Here is a 16,422-nt window from a genome sequence, read left to right on the forward strand (position 1 = left end):
TCTATAGTTAGGGGAACAGACAGGCATTTCTGTGGCCGCAGATGTGATTCCAGGATGGTATGTTGCCTCCCTGGTGCCAGGGTCAAGGATGTCTCTGAGCAGCTGTAGAACATTCTGGAGGGGGAGGGTGAACAGCCAGAGGTTGTGGTCCACGTCGGTACCAACGACATAGGTAGAAAGAGGGATGAGGTCCTGCATGCAGATTTTAAGGAGTTAGGAAAGAGATTAACAAGTAGGATCTCAAAGATAGTAATCTCTGGATTACTCCTGGTGCCATGCAATAGCGAGTATAGAAATAGGAGGATAGAGCAGAAGAATGCGTGACTGGAGTGATGGTGTAGGATTCCTCGGGCACTGGGACCGGTTCTGGGATAGGTGGGACCTATACAAGCCAGACAGGTTGCACCTCAACGGAGCTGGGACCAATGTCCTCGTGGGGAGCTTCACTCGTGCTGTGGGGGTGGGGTTAAACTAATTTACAGGGGAATGGGCACCAGGATGTAGCATTGGAAAGGAGAAACAAGATGCACAAAGGACTAGGGCAGAAAGATAGCACCAGAGCAAGTAATAGTACAGTATTAGGTGGGATCAGACTAAGAGAGAGTACAAGAAAGTCTAAGATTGGTTTGCAGTGCATGTGTGTAAACACACAAAGTGCAGTAAACAAGGTTGGTGAGCTGCAGGCATAAAAAGCCACATGAGAATATGATGTTGTGGCGAAAACGGAGACCTGGCTCAAAAAGGGCAGGATTGGATACTAAATATTCCTGGATACAAGGCGTTCAGGAAAGATAGGGAAGGAAAGAAAGGAGAGGGGGGTGGCAGTATTGATTAAGGAGAATATTGCATTGCTGGAGAGAGAGGATGTCCTGGAGGGGTCAAGGACAGAATCTATTTGGTTAGAGTTAAGAAACAATAGATGTGCCATTACACTACTGGGCGTAGTCTATAGGCCACCAACTAATGAGAAGGATATAGAGGAGCAAATTTGCAGGGAAATTACAGAGGTGCAAGAGCTATAGAGTAGTGATAACTGGGGACTTCAACTAATATAGACTGGGATAGTAATAATATAAGGGGCAAAGAGGGGGAGGAATTTTTGAAGTGTGTTCAGGAGAATTTTCTAGACCAGTACGTTTCCAGCCCAACGAGGAAGGAGGCATTGCCGGACTTGGTTCTGGGGAATGAGGCGGGCCAAGTGGAGCAAGTGTCAGTGGGGGAACATTCAGGGAACAGCAATCATAGTATCATAAGTTTAGAATAGCTATGGAAAAAGACATAGACCATTCCAAAGTAAAAATATTCAATTGGAGGAGGGCCAATTTCAGTGGGATGAGAACAGATCTGGACCAGGTAAACTGGATTCAAAGATTGGCAGGCAAAATTGTAATTGAACAATGAGCGGCCTTTAAGGAGGAGATGGTTCGGGTACAGTCTAGGTACATTCCCATGAGGGAGAATGAATGGTAGGGCAACTAAAGCCAGAGCTCCCTGGATGACAAAAGAGAGAGAGAGTAAGATGAAACGGAAAAAAGGGGCGTATGACAGATGTCAGGTTGATAACACAAGTGAGGACCAGGCTGAATATAGAAAGTTCAGAGGGAAAGTGAAAAAGGAAATAAGAGGGGCAAAGAGAGAGTATAAGAATAGACTGGCGGCCAACATAAAAGGGAATCCAAAAGTCTTCTATAGGTGTGTAAGTAGCAAACGGGTAGTAAGAGGAGGGGTGGGACCGACTAGAGACCAAAAGGAGATCTACTCATGGAGGCAGAGGGCATAGCCGAGGTACTAAATGAGTACTTTGCATCTGTCTTTACCAAGGAAGAAGATGCTGCAAGAGTCTCAGTAAACAGAGAAACTGGATGGGCTAAAAATTGATAAAGAGGAGGTACTAGAAAGGCAAGCGGTACTTAAAGTAGATAAGTCACCCGATCCAGATGGAATGTATCCTAGGCTGCTGAGGCAAGTAAGGGTGGAAATTGAAGAGGTACTGGCTGTAATCTTCCAAACATCCTTAGATACGGGGATGTGTCAGAGGACTGGGGAATTGCAAATGTCACACCCTTGCTCAAAAAAGGGTGTAAGGATAAACCCAGCAACTACAGGCCAGTCAGTTTAACCTTGGTGGTGGGGAAACTTTTAGAAACGATAATCCGGGACAGAATTTGCAGTCTCTTGGACAAGTGTGGATTGATTAGGGAAAGCCAGCATGGATTTGTTAAAGGCAAATCGTGTTTAACTAACTTGATAGAGTTTTTTGATGAGGTAACAGAGAGGGTAGATGAGGGCAATGCAGTTGATGTGGTGTATATGGACATTCAAAAAGCATTTGATAAAGTGCCGCATGATAGGCTTGTCATCAAGATTGAAGCTCATGGAATAAAAGAGGCAGTAGCAGCATGGATACAGAATTGGCTAAGTAACAGGAAGCGGAAAGTAGTGATAAACGGTTGGTTTTCGGACTGGCGGAAGGTGTCCCCCAGGAGTCGGTACTAGGACCACTGCTTTTCTTATTATATATTAATGGCTTGGACTTGGGTGTACAGGGCATAATTTTAAAATTTGCAGATGACACAAAACTCGGAAGTGTAGTGAACAGTGAGGAGGATAGTGATAGACTTCAAGAGGATATAGACAGGCTGGTGAAATGGGCGGACACGTGGCAGATGAAATTTAACGTAGAAAATGCGAGGTAATACGTTTCGGTAGAAAGAATGAAGAGAGACAATATAAACTAAAGGGCACAATTCTAAAAAGGGTACAGGAACAGAGAGATATGAGGGTATATGTACACAAATCGTTGAACGTGGCAGGGCAGGTTGAGAAAGCGGTTAAAAAGGCATACAGGATCCTGGGCTTTATATATAGAGGCATAGAGTACAAAAGCAAGGAAGTCATGATGAACCTTTATAAAACACTGGTTTGACCACAACTGGAGTAGTGTCCAGTTCTGGGCACCGCACTTTAGGAAAGGTGTGAAGGCCTTAGAGAGGGTGCAGAAGAGATTTACTAGAATGATTCCAGGGATGAGGGACTTTAGTTACGTGGATAGACTGGAGAAGCTGGGGTTGTTCTTTTTGGAACAGAGACGGTTGCGAGGAGATTTGATAAAGGTATTCAAAATCATGAAGTGTCTAGATAGAGTAGATAGAGAGAAACTGTTCCTATTGGCAGAAGGGTCAAGAACCAGAGGACATAGATTTAAGGTGATTGGAGAAGAACCAAAGGTGACATGAGGAAAAATGTTTTTGCACAGCAAGTGATTAGGATCTGGAATGCACTGCCCGAGGTGGTGGTGGAGGCAGAGTCAATCATGGCCTTCAAAAGGGAACTGGATGAGTACTTGAAAGGAAAAAAAAATGCAGGGCTACGGGGAAAGGATGGGGGAATGGGACTAGCTTGATTGCTCTTGCATAGAGCCAGCACAGACTCGATGGACCGAATGGCCTCCTTCTGTGCTGTAATCTTTCTATGATTCTATATGACTACCTATATTGTTAAATTGGATGAGATGATGTCCCAGGGAAAAGAAAAGATTGATCTATTAACTGAAATGTCAAAAATATGCAAAAAGCATAAACCATCAAAAAGAATAATGGCAGGCCATCTAAAATATTTCTGTCTAGCTGATTACCGAAAAACATGATGCTGGTATATTAAATCAGCATCTGTTATTTAGTAGCATTTACAAACTCAGAACTGCTCAGTTAATCACTATATTTACTTTATTAACATGCAGGCGATAATTAATGGCTCCACTGATCCTCGCTACTGCACAACACTCATATTATACATATTTTGTAAACTGAAATTGCCTCCATTTTTCTTAAAATATTTCTCTGCCTGACTTAGTTCTCCTACATGCTATTCATTTGTTCCTAACTAAGAGAGTGGGTAGGTCACCTTTATGCAGGCTTCTGCCAGTACTAAGCTGTGATTGGCCAATAAGAGGCGTCAGAGATTGTACACTGCCCCTCTTTTTTTCATCCCTGCGCATGGAAAACTTCTCAGCTGTGCATCAGCATATCTTCAGATGGCCTGGCTGAGATCAGTGACAAACCATGTGGGAACCAACAGGGCACAGAGGAGTGTGTTAGGGCCACAAACGCACTGTACTATTGGTCTGATGATGCAGATTTTTTTTTGCATTTGAAGTAAACTGCCATCTTGCAACCAAGAAAATGTCTTTGTAGGTGCCTCATCTGTTGTTCAAGCTGTGCACTTGTATGCACAAACAAATAATGAATGCAATCACAGCTGTGGGACAAAATCTACACGTTTCATTGTAATATTACTCAATTTATTAAAAAATAGCATCACACCACATTTGATTTTTATTGCAATTACTAACTGGCACCTGCAGCTTCTAATATCATTATGAGAGAGTATGAATATGTTTGGGCTTTAAACCTACATGTTTCAGTGACAACATTTTTGTTGAGAAATCACACCTCAACATTCAAGGCAAAGCTCTCATTAAATGTAATATACTTTGACTTTTTATTTCAGACTTCAGTAAAATAAACATCACTCTGCAGTAATGCGTTGCTTTTTTATCCTCTGCCCTAGTTACCCTGCAATAAAATTGATTTAACTTGCTTGATTAAATATCAGTAAAAGTTTAGCCAGGTAATATGCCCATCTCTGCACTCCTATTTCAAGATTTATGATTTAAAAACTTTCATTTTAAAATCCTGAAGGGTGCAGTACTCATTAACTGCAGCAAAACTGAACATTCTTTTCTTGTTCAGCCCACTGACATTAAGCATTTGCTTGTCACACATACAATGTGCTTTAAATGATTTTTTGACCTTCTTCTACATTGCTCCAATAATACCAATTTTAGACGTACACTGTTCTTTCAGTGTAATATTTCCTTTTCCCGACACCTTCTATCTGTGCAGACTTTCTGATGGAACTGTCCTGTGCAGCTCGAGTTGAATGATGGTTAGCGCTCTTTATTGAGGGCAACCAGCAACTAGGCTGAGAACGATCAAGCTCATCTTTAATGAGTAATTTGACTTTGGGCACTTTACTGTCAGAGACAGGACACCTTCATTATCGAGACAAGAATCATTCCCTGAGTTTGAAAGCATACATTCAATGGTTTAACTCCTGTGTTACCTAAGTACATAAAATGCAGTAAGTTCCTAAATGATTGTCATTTTGATGTCAAACAAAATGAAAGTAACTTGTTGATAATAACTGTAATTGACAGCAGAATCACATGTATATACACAATTTGATTCCCAACAAAAATGTGATTTAAAATAATATACATTGAAAGTTATCAATGTTTTTATATGAATGTAGGATATCATAGCATTAACATGTAAACATAAATTATAGTTTTGTGGTTCATATCCCTCAATGATTTATGATAAATTTTGGAACTTGGGGTGGTCACACCAGTTAATGGCAAAACTATATGCTTCAGCCAAATATTTTGCACTTCATATATTTTCTATAAAATGTCACAGGACTTTCTCCTCTAAATTGATAAGGATTCAAAATAACCAAGTATGTTCCTTACCAATGCATGATGGAAGGGGGTAATCCCAGGCTCTTCTTTCTCCAGTCATACATTTCAGGATGCTACTTCCATGTAGAGTGTAACCTGGATTACAACCATAAGAAATAGTGCTGCCAGCAAAATGGCCCTGGTCACTGATTTTGTATCCAAACTGGGGCACACCGGGATCTTCACAGTGAGAGAGCTCAAAACCTGTGACAGGGGGCACAGAACAAACTGAACTCACTGAACCACAACACATCTAATCTTGACAGCACGAATGGAAATGTCAGTGCATATAGCATCAAAATTCAGAGATGAGCCACTTGAGAAACAACAAAGATTTATCCACTTGACCAAAAAATTAAGTCAGAATGAATTTTCACATAGAAAAGTAAAACTTAATAAACACTGCAGTGTCAAATTATTTATGAGGTAAGACATGCTCCTATACAATGTAAAATGGCTTATGGCAATAATCTCTTTTAATGTCTATTCAAATAGCCTTTGTTATTTTAATTCAGTTGGTTATCCCTATTGTTTCTTTAACTCTTTATGTTCACCAAATTTTTAATTGAAGAATATTAGATGTCTACACGTGCAGCCTTTTAAAAAACATATTCATTTTAGCAAGTCTTCTCCTGGAGGTGATAACTTGTGCTTGGGTGCTTTTTGTGTGCAAGTTTTGCTGGTAAATATTGATAAGCTATTTGATCATTGAGGGTATCACAGCTGAGCCTGATCCTGGCCTCATCTGATGTCTACACACAGCCACTTTCCAGCACTAGTCATTACAAAGCAATCCAGAGTAAGAACCCTGGCAAACTTTTCCCCTTCCTGGCCAGAGGTAGAGACTATCTAGAGGTCTGCTACAGCCAAGATCAGGAACCGCACCTGGAACCGTCCCTTCCTGTATGGCTAAGTTCCTCATTGGGTGGCACATTTACATCTGAGCCATCTTAGGAATTCTTGTTTGACTGAAGGAGGAGGCTGAAGATCAACTCTGTTTCTTATAGTAAGTATGCTAAGGCAGTAGGTTGCTCATATGGCTATTCAATCATATTTAAATCAGTCTAATCTTAAGATGATTTTTTTTTATTTGCAAAATTCATAAAACCTGTTTGTTGACTGTTGCATGCGCACAATTCCCTTTTATGCACATGTGACATTACTTCCAGTGCTGCAGAGTCTTTCTCGACATTTCTTGTCAGCTGTGGCTCAGTGGGACCACTCTCACCTCTGAGTCAGAAGGTTGTGGATTCAAGTCCCACTGCAAAGACTTGAGCACAAAAATCTCGACTGACACCCCAGTGCAGTACTGAGGGAGTACTGCACTGTCGGAGGTGATGTCTTTCGGATGAGACGTTAAACCGTAGTCCCGTCTGCCCTCTCAGGTGGACGTAAAAGATCCCATGACACTATTTCGAAGAAGAGCAGGGGAGTTCACCCTGATGTCCTGGTGACTATTTATCAACAACAACAATAACTTCCTTTTTTATAGCAATTTTAACGTAGTAAAACATCCCAAGGCACTTCTCAGCAGCGGTATCAAACAAAATTTGACACGAGCCACATAAGGAAATATTAGGACAGGTGACTAAAAGCTTGGTCAAAGGGGTAGGTTTTAAGGAGGAGACAGAGGTAGAGAGGCGGAGAGGTTTAGAGAGGGAATTCCAGAGTTTAGAGCCTAGGCAGCTGAAGGCACAGCCGCCAGTGGTGGAGCGATTAAAATCGGGGATGCGCAAGAGGCCAGAATTGGAGGAGCGCAGCGATCTTGGAGGGTCGTAGGGCTGGAGCGGCTTACAGAAATAGTGAGGGGCGAGGCCATGGAGGGATTTGAAAACAAGAATGACATAGGAACGTAGGTACAGGAGTAGACCATGTAGCCCCTCGAGCCTGTTCCACCATTCAATGATATCATGGCTGATCTGTGACCTAACTCCATACACCCGCCTTAGTCCCATATCCCTTAATACCTTCAGTTAACAAAAATCTATCAATCTCAGATTTAAAATGAACAATTGAGCTAGCATCAACTGCTGTTTGCGGACGAGTGTTCCAAACTTTTACCACTCTTTGTGTGTAAAAGTGTTTCCTAACTTCACTCCAGAAAGTTCTGGCTCTAATTTTTAGGCTATCTCCACTAGTGCTAGACTCTTCAAACAGCAGAAATAGTTTCTCTCTATCTACCCTATCGGTTCCCCTTCATACCTTGAAAACTCAGATCAAATCACCCCTAATCTTCTAAATTCCAGGGAATACAACCCTAGTTTGTATAATCTCGCCTCGTAATTTAATCCTTGGAGTCCAGGTATCATTCTAGTAAATCTACGCTGCACTCCCTCCAAGGCCAATATATCCTTCCTAAGGTGCAGTGCACAGAGCTGAGAATTTTAAAATGGAGGCGTTGCCGGATCGGGAGTCAATGTCGGTCAGCGAGCACAGGGATGATGGATGAAAGGGACGTGGTGCGAGTTAAGATACAGGCAGCAGAATTTTGGATGAGCTCAAGTTTATGGAGGGTGGAAGATGGGAAGCCGGCCAGGAGAGCATTGGAATAGTCCAGTCTGGAGGTAACAAAGGCATGGATGAGGGTTTCAGCAGCAGATGAACTGAGGCAGGGGCGGAGACGGGAGATGTTGTGGAGCTGGAAGTAGGCGGTCTTGGTGATGGAGCAGATATGGGGTCGGAAGCACATCTCAGGGTCAAATAGGAAGAAGGGCAGGGGAGTTCGCCCTGATGTCCTGGCCAATATTTATCTCTCAACCAACATCACTAAAAAATCAGATTATCTGGTCATTATCACATTGCTGTTTGTGGGACCTTGCTGTGCACAAATTGGCTGCCGCGATTCCTACATTACAACAATGACTACACTTCAAAAATATTAATTGACTGTAAAACACTTTAGGATATCCTGAGGTAATAAAAGGCACAACATAACTGCCAGTCTTTCTTTTCTTTATATTACATTCTTTTAATTTTAGTAAAATACCTGCAAATAGCAGTATGGTAAGGAACAATTCATCCAAGTGAGAAGGTGTGTGCCAATGAAATTGTGGAGTGCCTGGATGTCATTATAAATGAAATTAACATAATAATGTATTGCGTTTTTTTATGATTATGCCCACAGCATAATCCCCAATGAGTTCAACTATCTTTGATCAAATCACACAATTTCAGTTGAACACACTACCTCTGTTGTGCGTTAGCTACAATACAACTTACAAAAGTATTCACTTGTGTGGAATGTGATGGCGCCTGCTTTTATTCCAACCGAATTCTGCACGTGAAATGGCAATTTGCATAAATTTCAATTGTTTTAAACGGGTAGTCTTTTTATAATATAGCAGTGAACCTAATTGTATTTTAAACATGTACTATCTGAGGCTGAACCAGAACAAATTCTTTGAAGCCTAATCGCTGTTTCTGACCCACTGCCAACAGTTCCACATAAATCGTATGCTAAGCACTTGAAGGACACTTCACCCCATCGAAACTGTCAAAGCCTTGGTGACACAATGAAAATTCACCAGGAACTAACACAATGGGTATACACAGCTGCAATCATAGCACCGCTGTCACTGCCTGAAATAAATCCCTGGGGCTATCTGCAACTTCAGCAACTTGGTAACATTTACTCACCAGCGTAACGCATCAGGTATGCAACATGTATGTCAATGTGCCCTAACCAAAGAACAATTGCAATGAAAATACATTACAATCTAATTTCCAATTGTTCTGGTCAGTCTTCTCTAAGTCTGATTTCCTACAAGTCATGGCTCTGAATTTAATTTCCACCTAAAGGTCAGCTGTGGTAATGACGGCACCCAGACACTTCCAAAAATCCAAAGGCACACCTTCCCATTTCTGTGAATTTCTTATCATGCTGATGTTGGGAAGTGTTTTACTAAAATTACATTACAGTAACAAGAGCAAAGACTCTGCAGCACTGGAGGTTCTCCACCCCCACATGAGGAAATAGTGCACATGGAACAGTCAATTTTTCTCTTAGTGTTTCATTCAGAAAACAAGAAAATGATGGACACCCCATTAAAAATTTCAATCCCTTGAATCGCAAGTCAACCATCACAAACTCTATACCTGACATCTATTGCTATTTAATTGGCCATACTGTAATGTTATGGAGAATGAATAAATGGTTATTTATAGTTAGTTATAGAATTGTCTAGTGAAGTACAGCCCTGGATTCTAATACTCCTGATAAACGATTAAGGGCTTCCTGAATTGAACTGTTCAATAATCACGATTAAATATCCAGGTTTTTAAAGGCTGATGAAGTTAGTTGTTTGGTTCAGTTGGTAGCACTCTTGCATTTAAATCAGAAGATTGTGGGTTCAATCCCCGCTCTAGGCCCAGGCTGACACTTCAGTGGAATGCTGAGAGAATGCTATGCTGTCAGAGGTGCTATCTTTCAAATGAAATGTTCAATCAAGGCCCTGCCTTCCTGTTCCAGTGGATATGAAAGGTCTTACAGCACTTCGGGAAGAAGTGCAGTGAGTTTTCCGAGTGTCCCAGCCTACAATTCTCCCTCAGTAACATGATCAAAAACAATTAACTGGTTATTTATCTCATTTATTGTTTATGACACCTTTGCGCAAATTGGCTGTTGTGTTTGTCCATACAACAAGTGATTATATTTCAAAAGAAATTCATTGGCTGTGATGTACTTTGCAACAACCTGAGGGTATGAAATGTACTGTAAATCTAAGTTCTTTCTTTAATGTGGGCAAAGTGACAGGTGAGAGTTGCTGGTAGTTTTGTGACTACAATAATTGTCAGTTCGGCACGAGAAGTTTTACAGTTAAGTCACAAAACAAAAGGGGTACAATTTCCGCTTCGGGCGCAATAGGGAAATTGCACCCAAAATATGCTTGAAATTGCGCTGGTTAGGTTACACTTCAAGTTTCTGCTGAAATTCATTTACATCATCACAAATGTAAAATCTTCCATGAACTATCGCAATCGGGCAGCGTAATCCTTGATGTATTTAAGAGTGGTAACCCGGTGCAGTTTTATTACTACAACTGAAAATGGATTTATCATAAAAAATAAACATTTTTAATAAGGGTGTCCAGTCCTGCACTTCGGAATAACCTGATTTAAAGTCACTGACTGTGTCTTAAAAAGACTGTACTGAACCATTTAATAGTTTCATTGGTATATACTAGTCAGTATCGTCGTAAATTAAATATTTTTGATGTGAAAATCTTTTAAAATGACCGACTAGCGTCTATGCACCGAAGAAAATGAGTGGAATTTGAAGATACTTCCTGAACCAGAGCAATAGGTGGCAGTTTCGACCTGGGAAGGTGGCCAGGGCCTGATCCAGGCGAATTGAATCTTGAACCAGCGTAAAAGATCGTGGAAAACATGAGCCTAAGTAGTGGAAAACATGAGCCTAAGTAGTTTTAGGTGTAGCTCACTTACATTTAAAATTCCTCAATCTTTTGAGCTGGTTTGGCCGAAATTGCCTGGATTGCGCTGATATAACTAGTGGAAACCTGACCCCAAAAACTACAGTCACTTTTCTTTTAAGTCCTGAAGTGCAGCGCAGACCCGATCCTTCTTTGGCTGATTTTCTGAATAGAACCCCAGAAATCCAGAAGTATTTGACTACTTGTCAGGAAATTCTGTTCAATAATCATGATCTTATACAAGTTCAGATTACATTAATATTTAGAAAACATTTGTTTGTTTGCTGACAAACAATGATATTAATTGCATTGAAATCTATTGTTGTATAATTTATTCATTACATCGTCTAAGTTTGTCACACTGTGGGATTTTGAGTGGGCTGCCTGAAAGTTTCTAAATTGTAAACCACACAAACAAAAGTTCTTTTTTTAAAAAAAAGTGCATTTTTTTTCCTTTTATTTCTGTGCTTTATGATTTGAAGGCATTAATAATTTGTGTTATTAAGACTTTCAATAAATTCTCATCAGCAGCAAAGCAAACCTCAGAACATGATGCCAATCCCTGCCGTGCCCCCATCTGGTTTTTAATTTGCCTACAGGAGGCAAACTCGAACATTACCACGATGAAAGAGGTGCATAGCTCGTTTGGCTCTTCTCACCCATAAACTAAACAAGATTTTCCAAAGACCCTTTGAAGAAGACAATACCCATTTAAGAATTCTTTAATTTTCAAGCAGTTTCAACACACGAAAGAGATATATTCTATCACATAACCTGTTAGTTTTTGACTGGAGCTAAACAAAGGGTCAGGATATGCTCTAATCACCTTTTCTCTTTGAAAATAAATAAACAATTCTGCGCAACATAACAGCAGACCTATTGCAATTGTGCTCTTAATAATTGATTTACACCACTTGAGAATTAGTGAGTAACTGTAATGGTAGGAAATTTCAACTGTGCATAGAATTTATATTGTCTAAAATCTGTTTCTTGGACAAGAAAAACAATATAATGAGCTCCCTTGACCATACACCACAAAGGCGGTTGAAGCACTCACCAGTGTAAACAAGCTGAAAACCTTCATTAGTTGCTTCAGAGTCCGTATTAAACTCCAACCACAGGTGATTAGATGTACTGCTCAAAGTCAATCCCATCATCCCAGTGCCAGAGAATGCCCCCAGAAGATGAGCAGAACTGTCTTTTCCATCATATATCTAACAAAGAAGACAAATTGACAGATCATTTCACTGTTCGATAAAGTAACAGATGCAGAAATGTGAGCAAAATAGAACTAATGCAATATAAGCATCATATAACTATTAGATTATGTTAACTTTCTGATATGGCATGGGGCAGAGACGATAATTGGCCCCTTAAGAATATAAACTTGTACTAAAACATGAAAATCCTTTCTGTGAACAAAACTCAAAGCTGAAACTAAAAACATCAGGGCTAGTTTGAAAAGGCTTGCCATTCCACAGGGCTGTCTATGCTCATCCTCTTTCCATCATGCTTTTGTGGCTTTCAGAAATCATTACGATGGCACTGAAAGGTCTCTGATGTAGAGGGAGATTGCTGAACAATGGAATAATTAGATCATTTTAAAACTGCTGCAACCCAGCAGCACAAATTCTGGCATTCCCTTTGTAATACTTACGTAACCTTTTTCTCTTTGTACAAGAATGTTTTTTTGTTCACTTTACTTTTTGACTACCAGTAGCTTAATGGGCTATCCTGGCTCTCTCATTAAATAGCATTTATCTCTAGTTTTTTTGAAATAAAATGCTTCCAACTAATTCCCCTGTGGAATTGGAAAGGGTGTTGATGATGTCTACTTGTGGTAACTTTTATCTTAAGCAGAATAAGACCAGATGGAAAAGTTTGTTATTTACTTCACGTTATAAAAAGATGTAAAAATGAATGGTAAAGATTGTTATGATTTCAAAACAGTTTTTTTGTCATCATCTATGAGTAATGAGCTCTTAAAATCTGCCAAAGAGGAGCTACACAGCATAATTGAGACTATTCAGTTACAACCAAGGCATTGACCAAAAAATTCTGATGGGCGCAAAATGGGTACAATGCCCATATGGGGGCATGCAATTTGGGGTGAAACTTGGGTCCACCAGGTTTCCACTCTATACAGGTAATGGCCAAAATTCCTGTTGGAGGGAGAGCAGGTAAGTCTTCCAGCCACCCCCATACACAAAAATGTGGCTTTGGGGGCATTCCTGGGCTACATTGGGAAGTCCAGCCAGCACGCCTTCTGTGAGCTCAGCAGAAGCCTTGCCAGCTGGGAGCTGATGTAGGTTCCACAATGGACTTTCTTGGGCTCCAAAAGTTCCACCAGCATGAGTGGCATGATTACTATCAGATTAATATGCACGTTTTCCTTTGGGGAAATAACAAAAATATTATCCTCCTCTTCCGCCCTATAAGGGTCTCACGTGCCACCATGGCACAACTGCGATCTAGCCAGTAGTCAGGGCAGGCACCTCTGTTGCGTCTGTACAGGTGTGGGCTACCCACCCCGGAAATGACCTCGTTCCAGAAATTTGAGCTGTATTCCAAGACGTTTGCCTGCAGGCGGCCAGGGAGCCCCACTCCGCCGTATCTACGCCAGCGCAGCACAGACCCCAGAATTATCGAGCCCATTGACTCTAAAGTGCTCACTCCTACCACAAATATACAAGCCGAAATTTTTGGCTTCTGGCTTCCTATTGTGGTGTCGGAAAACAAGCAGCCAGAAATGGAAAATGGGTTGAAGTCCCACCCTGCCCCAACTCTGCTGACTTTTGCACCTGCCCCATTTTCTAACATAATTTCAATTGGTTGGGAGAAGTATCTGTTCACTTTAGCTGGCTCTGAGGTGCCAATTACACTTTCAAACCATTTTCCATCATTTCCACCTCATTAGCATCCAGACATATTCCCACCTATATAAAATAGATGTCTAGGAATGTCTACTTTGAGTTGACCAGTAAGGGTTGCCCTAGTGTCATCAACAGAAAAACAATTCTGCAGGTCTCCCCTCCGTGAGGAGACACAATCAATATAATAATTTAAACATAAAGTCCCAACCAAACAAAAAGGAAACTTATAAATCTAAATAATAATATTGTTATCTGTGTCAACCAGACACTCTATTCCCCGCGGAGCCCACCGGTCAGGGAAGGCCCCAAGCGTACTGATGGACACTGCATACTCCCTCTCCAGAACCATCCGGGCATGGACAAGACCACGAAAGAGAGACAGCCAGCCAGAGCGACCCATGGGGTCGTGCTCATCCTGCACCTATGAATGGCCATCTTTGCCAGGCACAGGAGTAGACGGTCCTCCGATCTGCCCTCTCCCCTCCGTACTGGGTGGTCAAAGATCAGGAGCGTGGGGCTGAAATGGATGTCCAGGAATGCAGAAAAAGTGGGAGAAAATTTCAAGAGCTGACATATGTTGAAGCTTTGCAGAATTCTTATTTCTGAACCAATTTTGGAGACTTTTTATTTGTTTTTGCTGCTGCCAACAACTTTACCATCTGCCTTTTTGAAATCAGCTGTTGTGCCGACATTCCCCTATTGCAGAAAGGGCACAATGGGTTTACCACAGGCAACTCCATGAACCTTTGCTTTTTAAAAGAAGAGGAAGATCAATAGAGGGATGCTAGTTCGGTCAGGCAGCACCAGAGATGCACTGCACCCACTTGGTAGTAACGCCACAGTAGAAAAAACAGGCAGAAGTGTTGCCACCTCCCCTTCCCCAAGGAGCAGTGCCTGTGGAGCCTTTGCTTCACAAAGAAAGCCTTTACTGAATTATGGCATTTGCTGTAACCAGATCTACAGACCATCTCCACCAGGGGCACCACACTGCCAACAGGTGTTAAGGTCACAACTGCCCTGAACTTCTCTGCTGTGACGTCTGCAGGCTGCCATTGATGACATCACTAACATCAGATGCATGAAGCAAATCACAGGTGGTTTTTGTGCTACAGTTAGTAATTTCATCTACTTCCCCATGGACATCGAGAAACAGCACGACAGGCACCGCAATTTTACAGAGTGGTAGGATTCCACAAATTCCAAGGAGTCACAGATTGCGCTCACATGGCCATGCGTGCTCCTTTGCTCAATGCAATCTATTTCAACAATGAAGAATTCCACTTTTGCAATGTCCAGCTCATTTATGATCAGAACCATCACATCATGTAATTAGCTGCTCATGACACTTTTATTTTAAGGCAATCCAGCATGCCTGCACTCTTCACCTTGAAAGATAAGTTTAAGGGGGTTTTGCGGGAGATCAAGGCTATCCTCTGCAGCCATGGCTGATGACACCCATTAGTACCTCAGAAAATGGTCTGAGCATCAGTACAATGAGGTCCATGCCGCCACCAGAGTTATCACTGAGCACATCACTGGCATGTTGAAGGGACACTTCTGGTGTCTAGATCAATATGGGAGAACCTTGAATATACATGGTGGTGCACTACTTAGCCATACTAAGAGGCCTCATTGAGGAGGCCAAAGAGGAGTAAAACAGCAAGAGGATCAGTAAAAGGAGCAGTAGCAGCTTGAAGAGAAAACAGAGGACAACCCTTTTCTGGTTGCAAAAGACATTCATGCCATTCTCATGAAGGAGCTCTCCTCTTGACTACCATATCTGGCCAATATATCAACTGTCCTGGTCTCCATCTTTCTCATTCCCTCCACAATGATGGAATGATCTGTAGCACACACAACAGTCCTGAAAAATCCACAGGGGCACAATCTCAACAGTTAAGCCTGGATTGCACTTGTTGCTGAACCTGCTGAAGATCAGAGTTGGGGGACAGGGCAACAGAATCGGGTCTATGGTGGTTTGGGGATGTACCTGTGATGGCCCCTACCGAAGGTGCCAGAAACACCAACAGAAGCTTGCCAGCCAAGGTGGGGAGGTTTTCCAAGATCCCCCATGATGATCCTAATTCAAGGGCCATTTTAAAAATATGATTTTAAATGGTCACTCTGATCTTTTGGGGCCCGGGCACACAGGCGGACACCACATCTGCTGGATCTCAGCAAGGTATGTCTGATGAGGTCAGGCATCTCTGCTCTGGTGCCATGCCAAGTTCCAAATGAGGGTCGGAGAATAGGAACTCCCAACTTATGAAGCCCAGCCCCTGGGCCTGTCTCCTGTCGATGGCAGAGGCTCCAACCCCACAAGGCCATTCCAGATACTAGCACTTAAGGCCGGGATCCAGCATATTTGGCTGCAGATTTTCGGGGTAAACAACTTTAGTGTCACCATGAGGGTAAATTTCCATAGAGTTCTCCCATGGAAATTCACCCCGTAACTTTGTCAACTCATAATGTGCTGTGTGCTTGCCTAGTGTTTTTCACCACAATGCTTCCACTTGCTGTGAGTGTGCAAAGTAAAGAAAGAACTTGCATTTATATAGCACCTTTCATGACCTCAAGGTGTCTCAAAGCACTTTACAGC

General features: G+C 41.8%; 1 protein-coding gene across 1 annotated transcript in view; it reads right to left on the reverse strand.

Annotated features, from left to right (window-relative positions):
* Window positions 1-16,422, reverse strand: part of csmd3b (CUB and Sushi multiple domains 3b) — a 1,733,930-nt gene that overhangs the window by 315,635 nt on the left and 1,401,873 nt on the right. The window contains exons 23-24 of the mRNA XM_067976258.1: window positions 12,008-12,164; window positions 5,534-5,725 (exon numbers count right to left, since the gene is read on the reverse strand). Of these exons, the coding sequence (XP_067832359.1) occupies window positions 5,534-5,725; window positions 12,008-12,164 (349 nt within the window). The remainder of the gene's footprint in view (window positions 1-5,533; window positions 5,726-12,007; window positions 12,165-16,422) is intronic.

This window comes from Heptranchias perlo, chromosome 3, assembly GCF_035084215.1.
Source record: "Heptranchias perlo isolate sHepPer1 chromosome 3, sHepPer1.hap1, whole genome shotgun sequence".
Lineage (NCBI taxonomy): Eukaryota > Metazoa > Chordata > Chondrichthyes > Hexanchiformes > Hexanchidae > Heptranchias > Heptranchias perlo.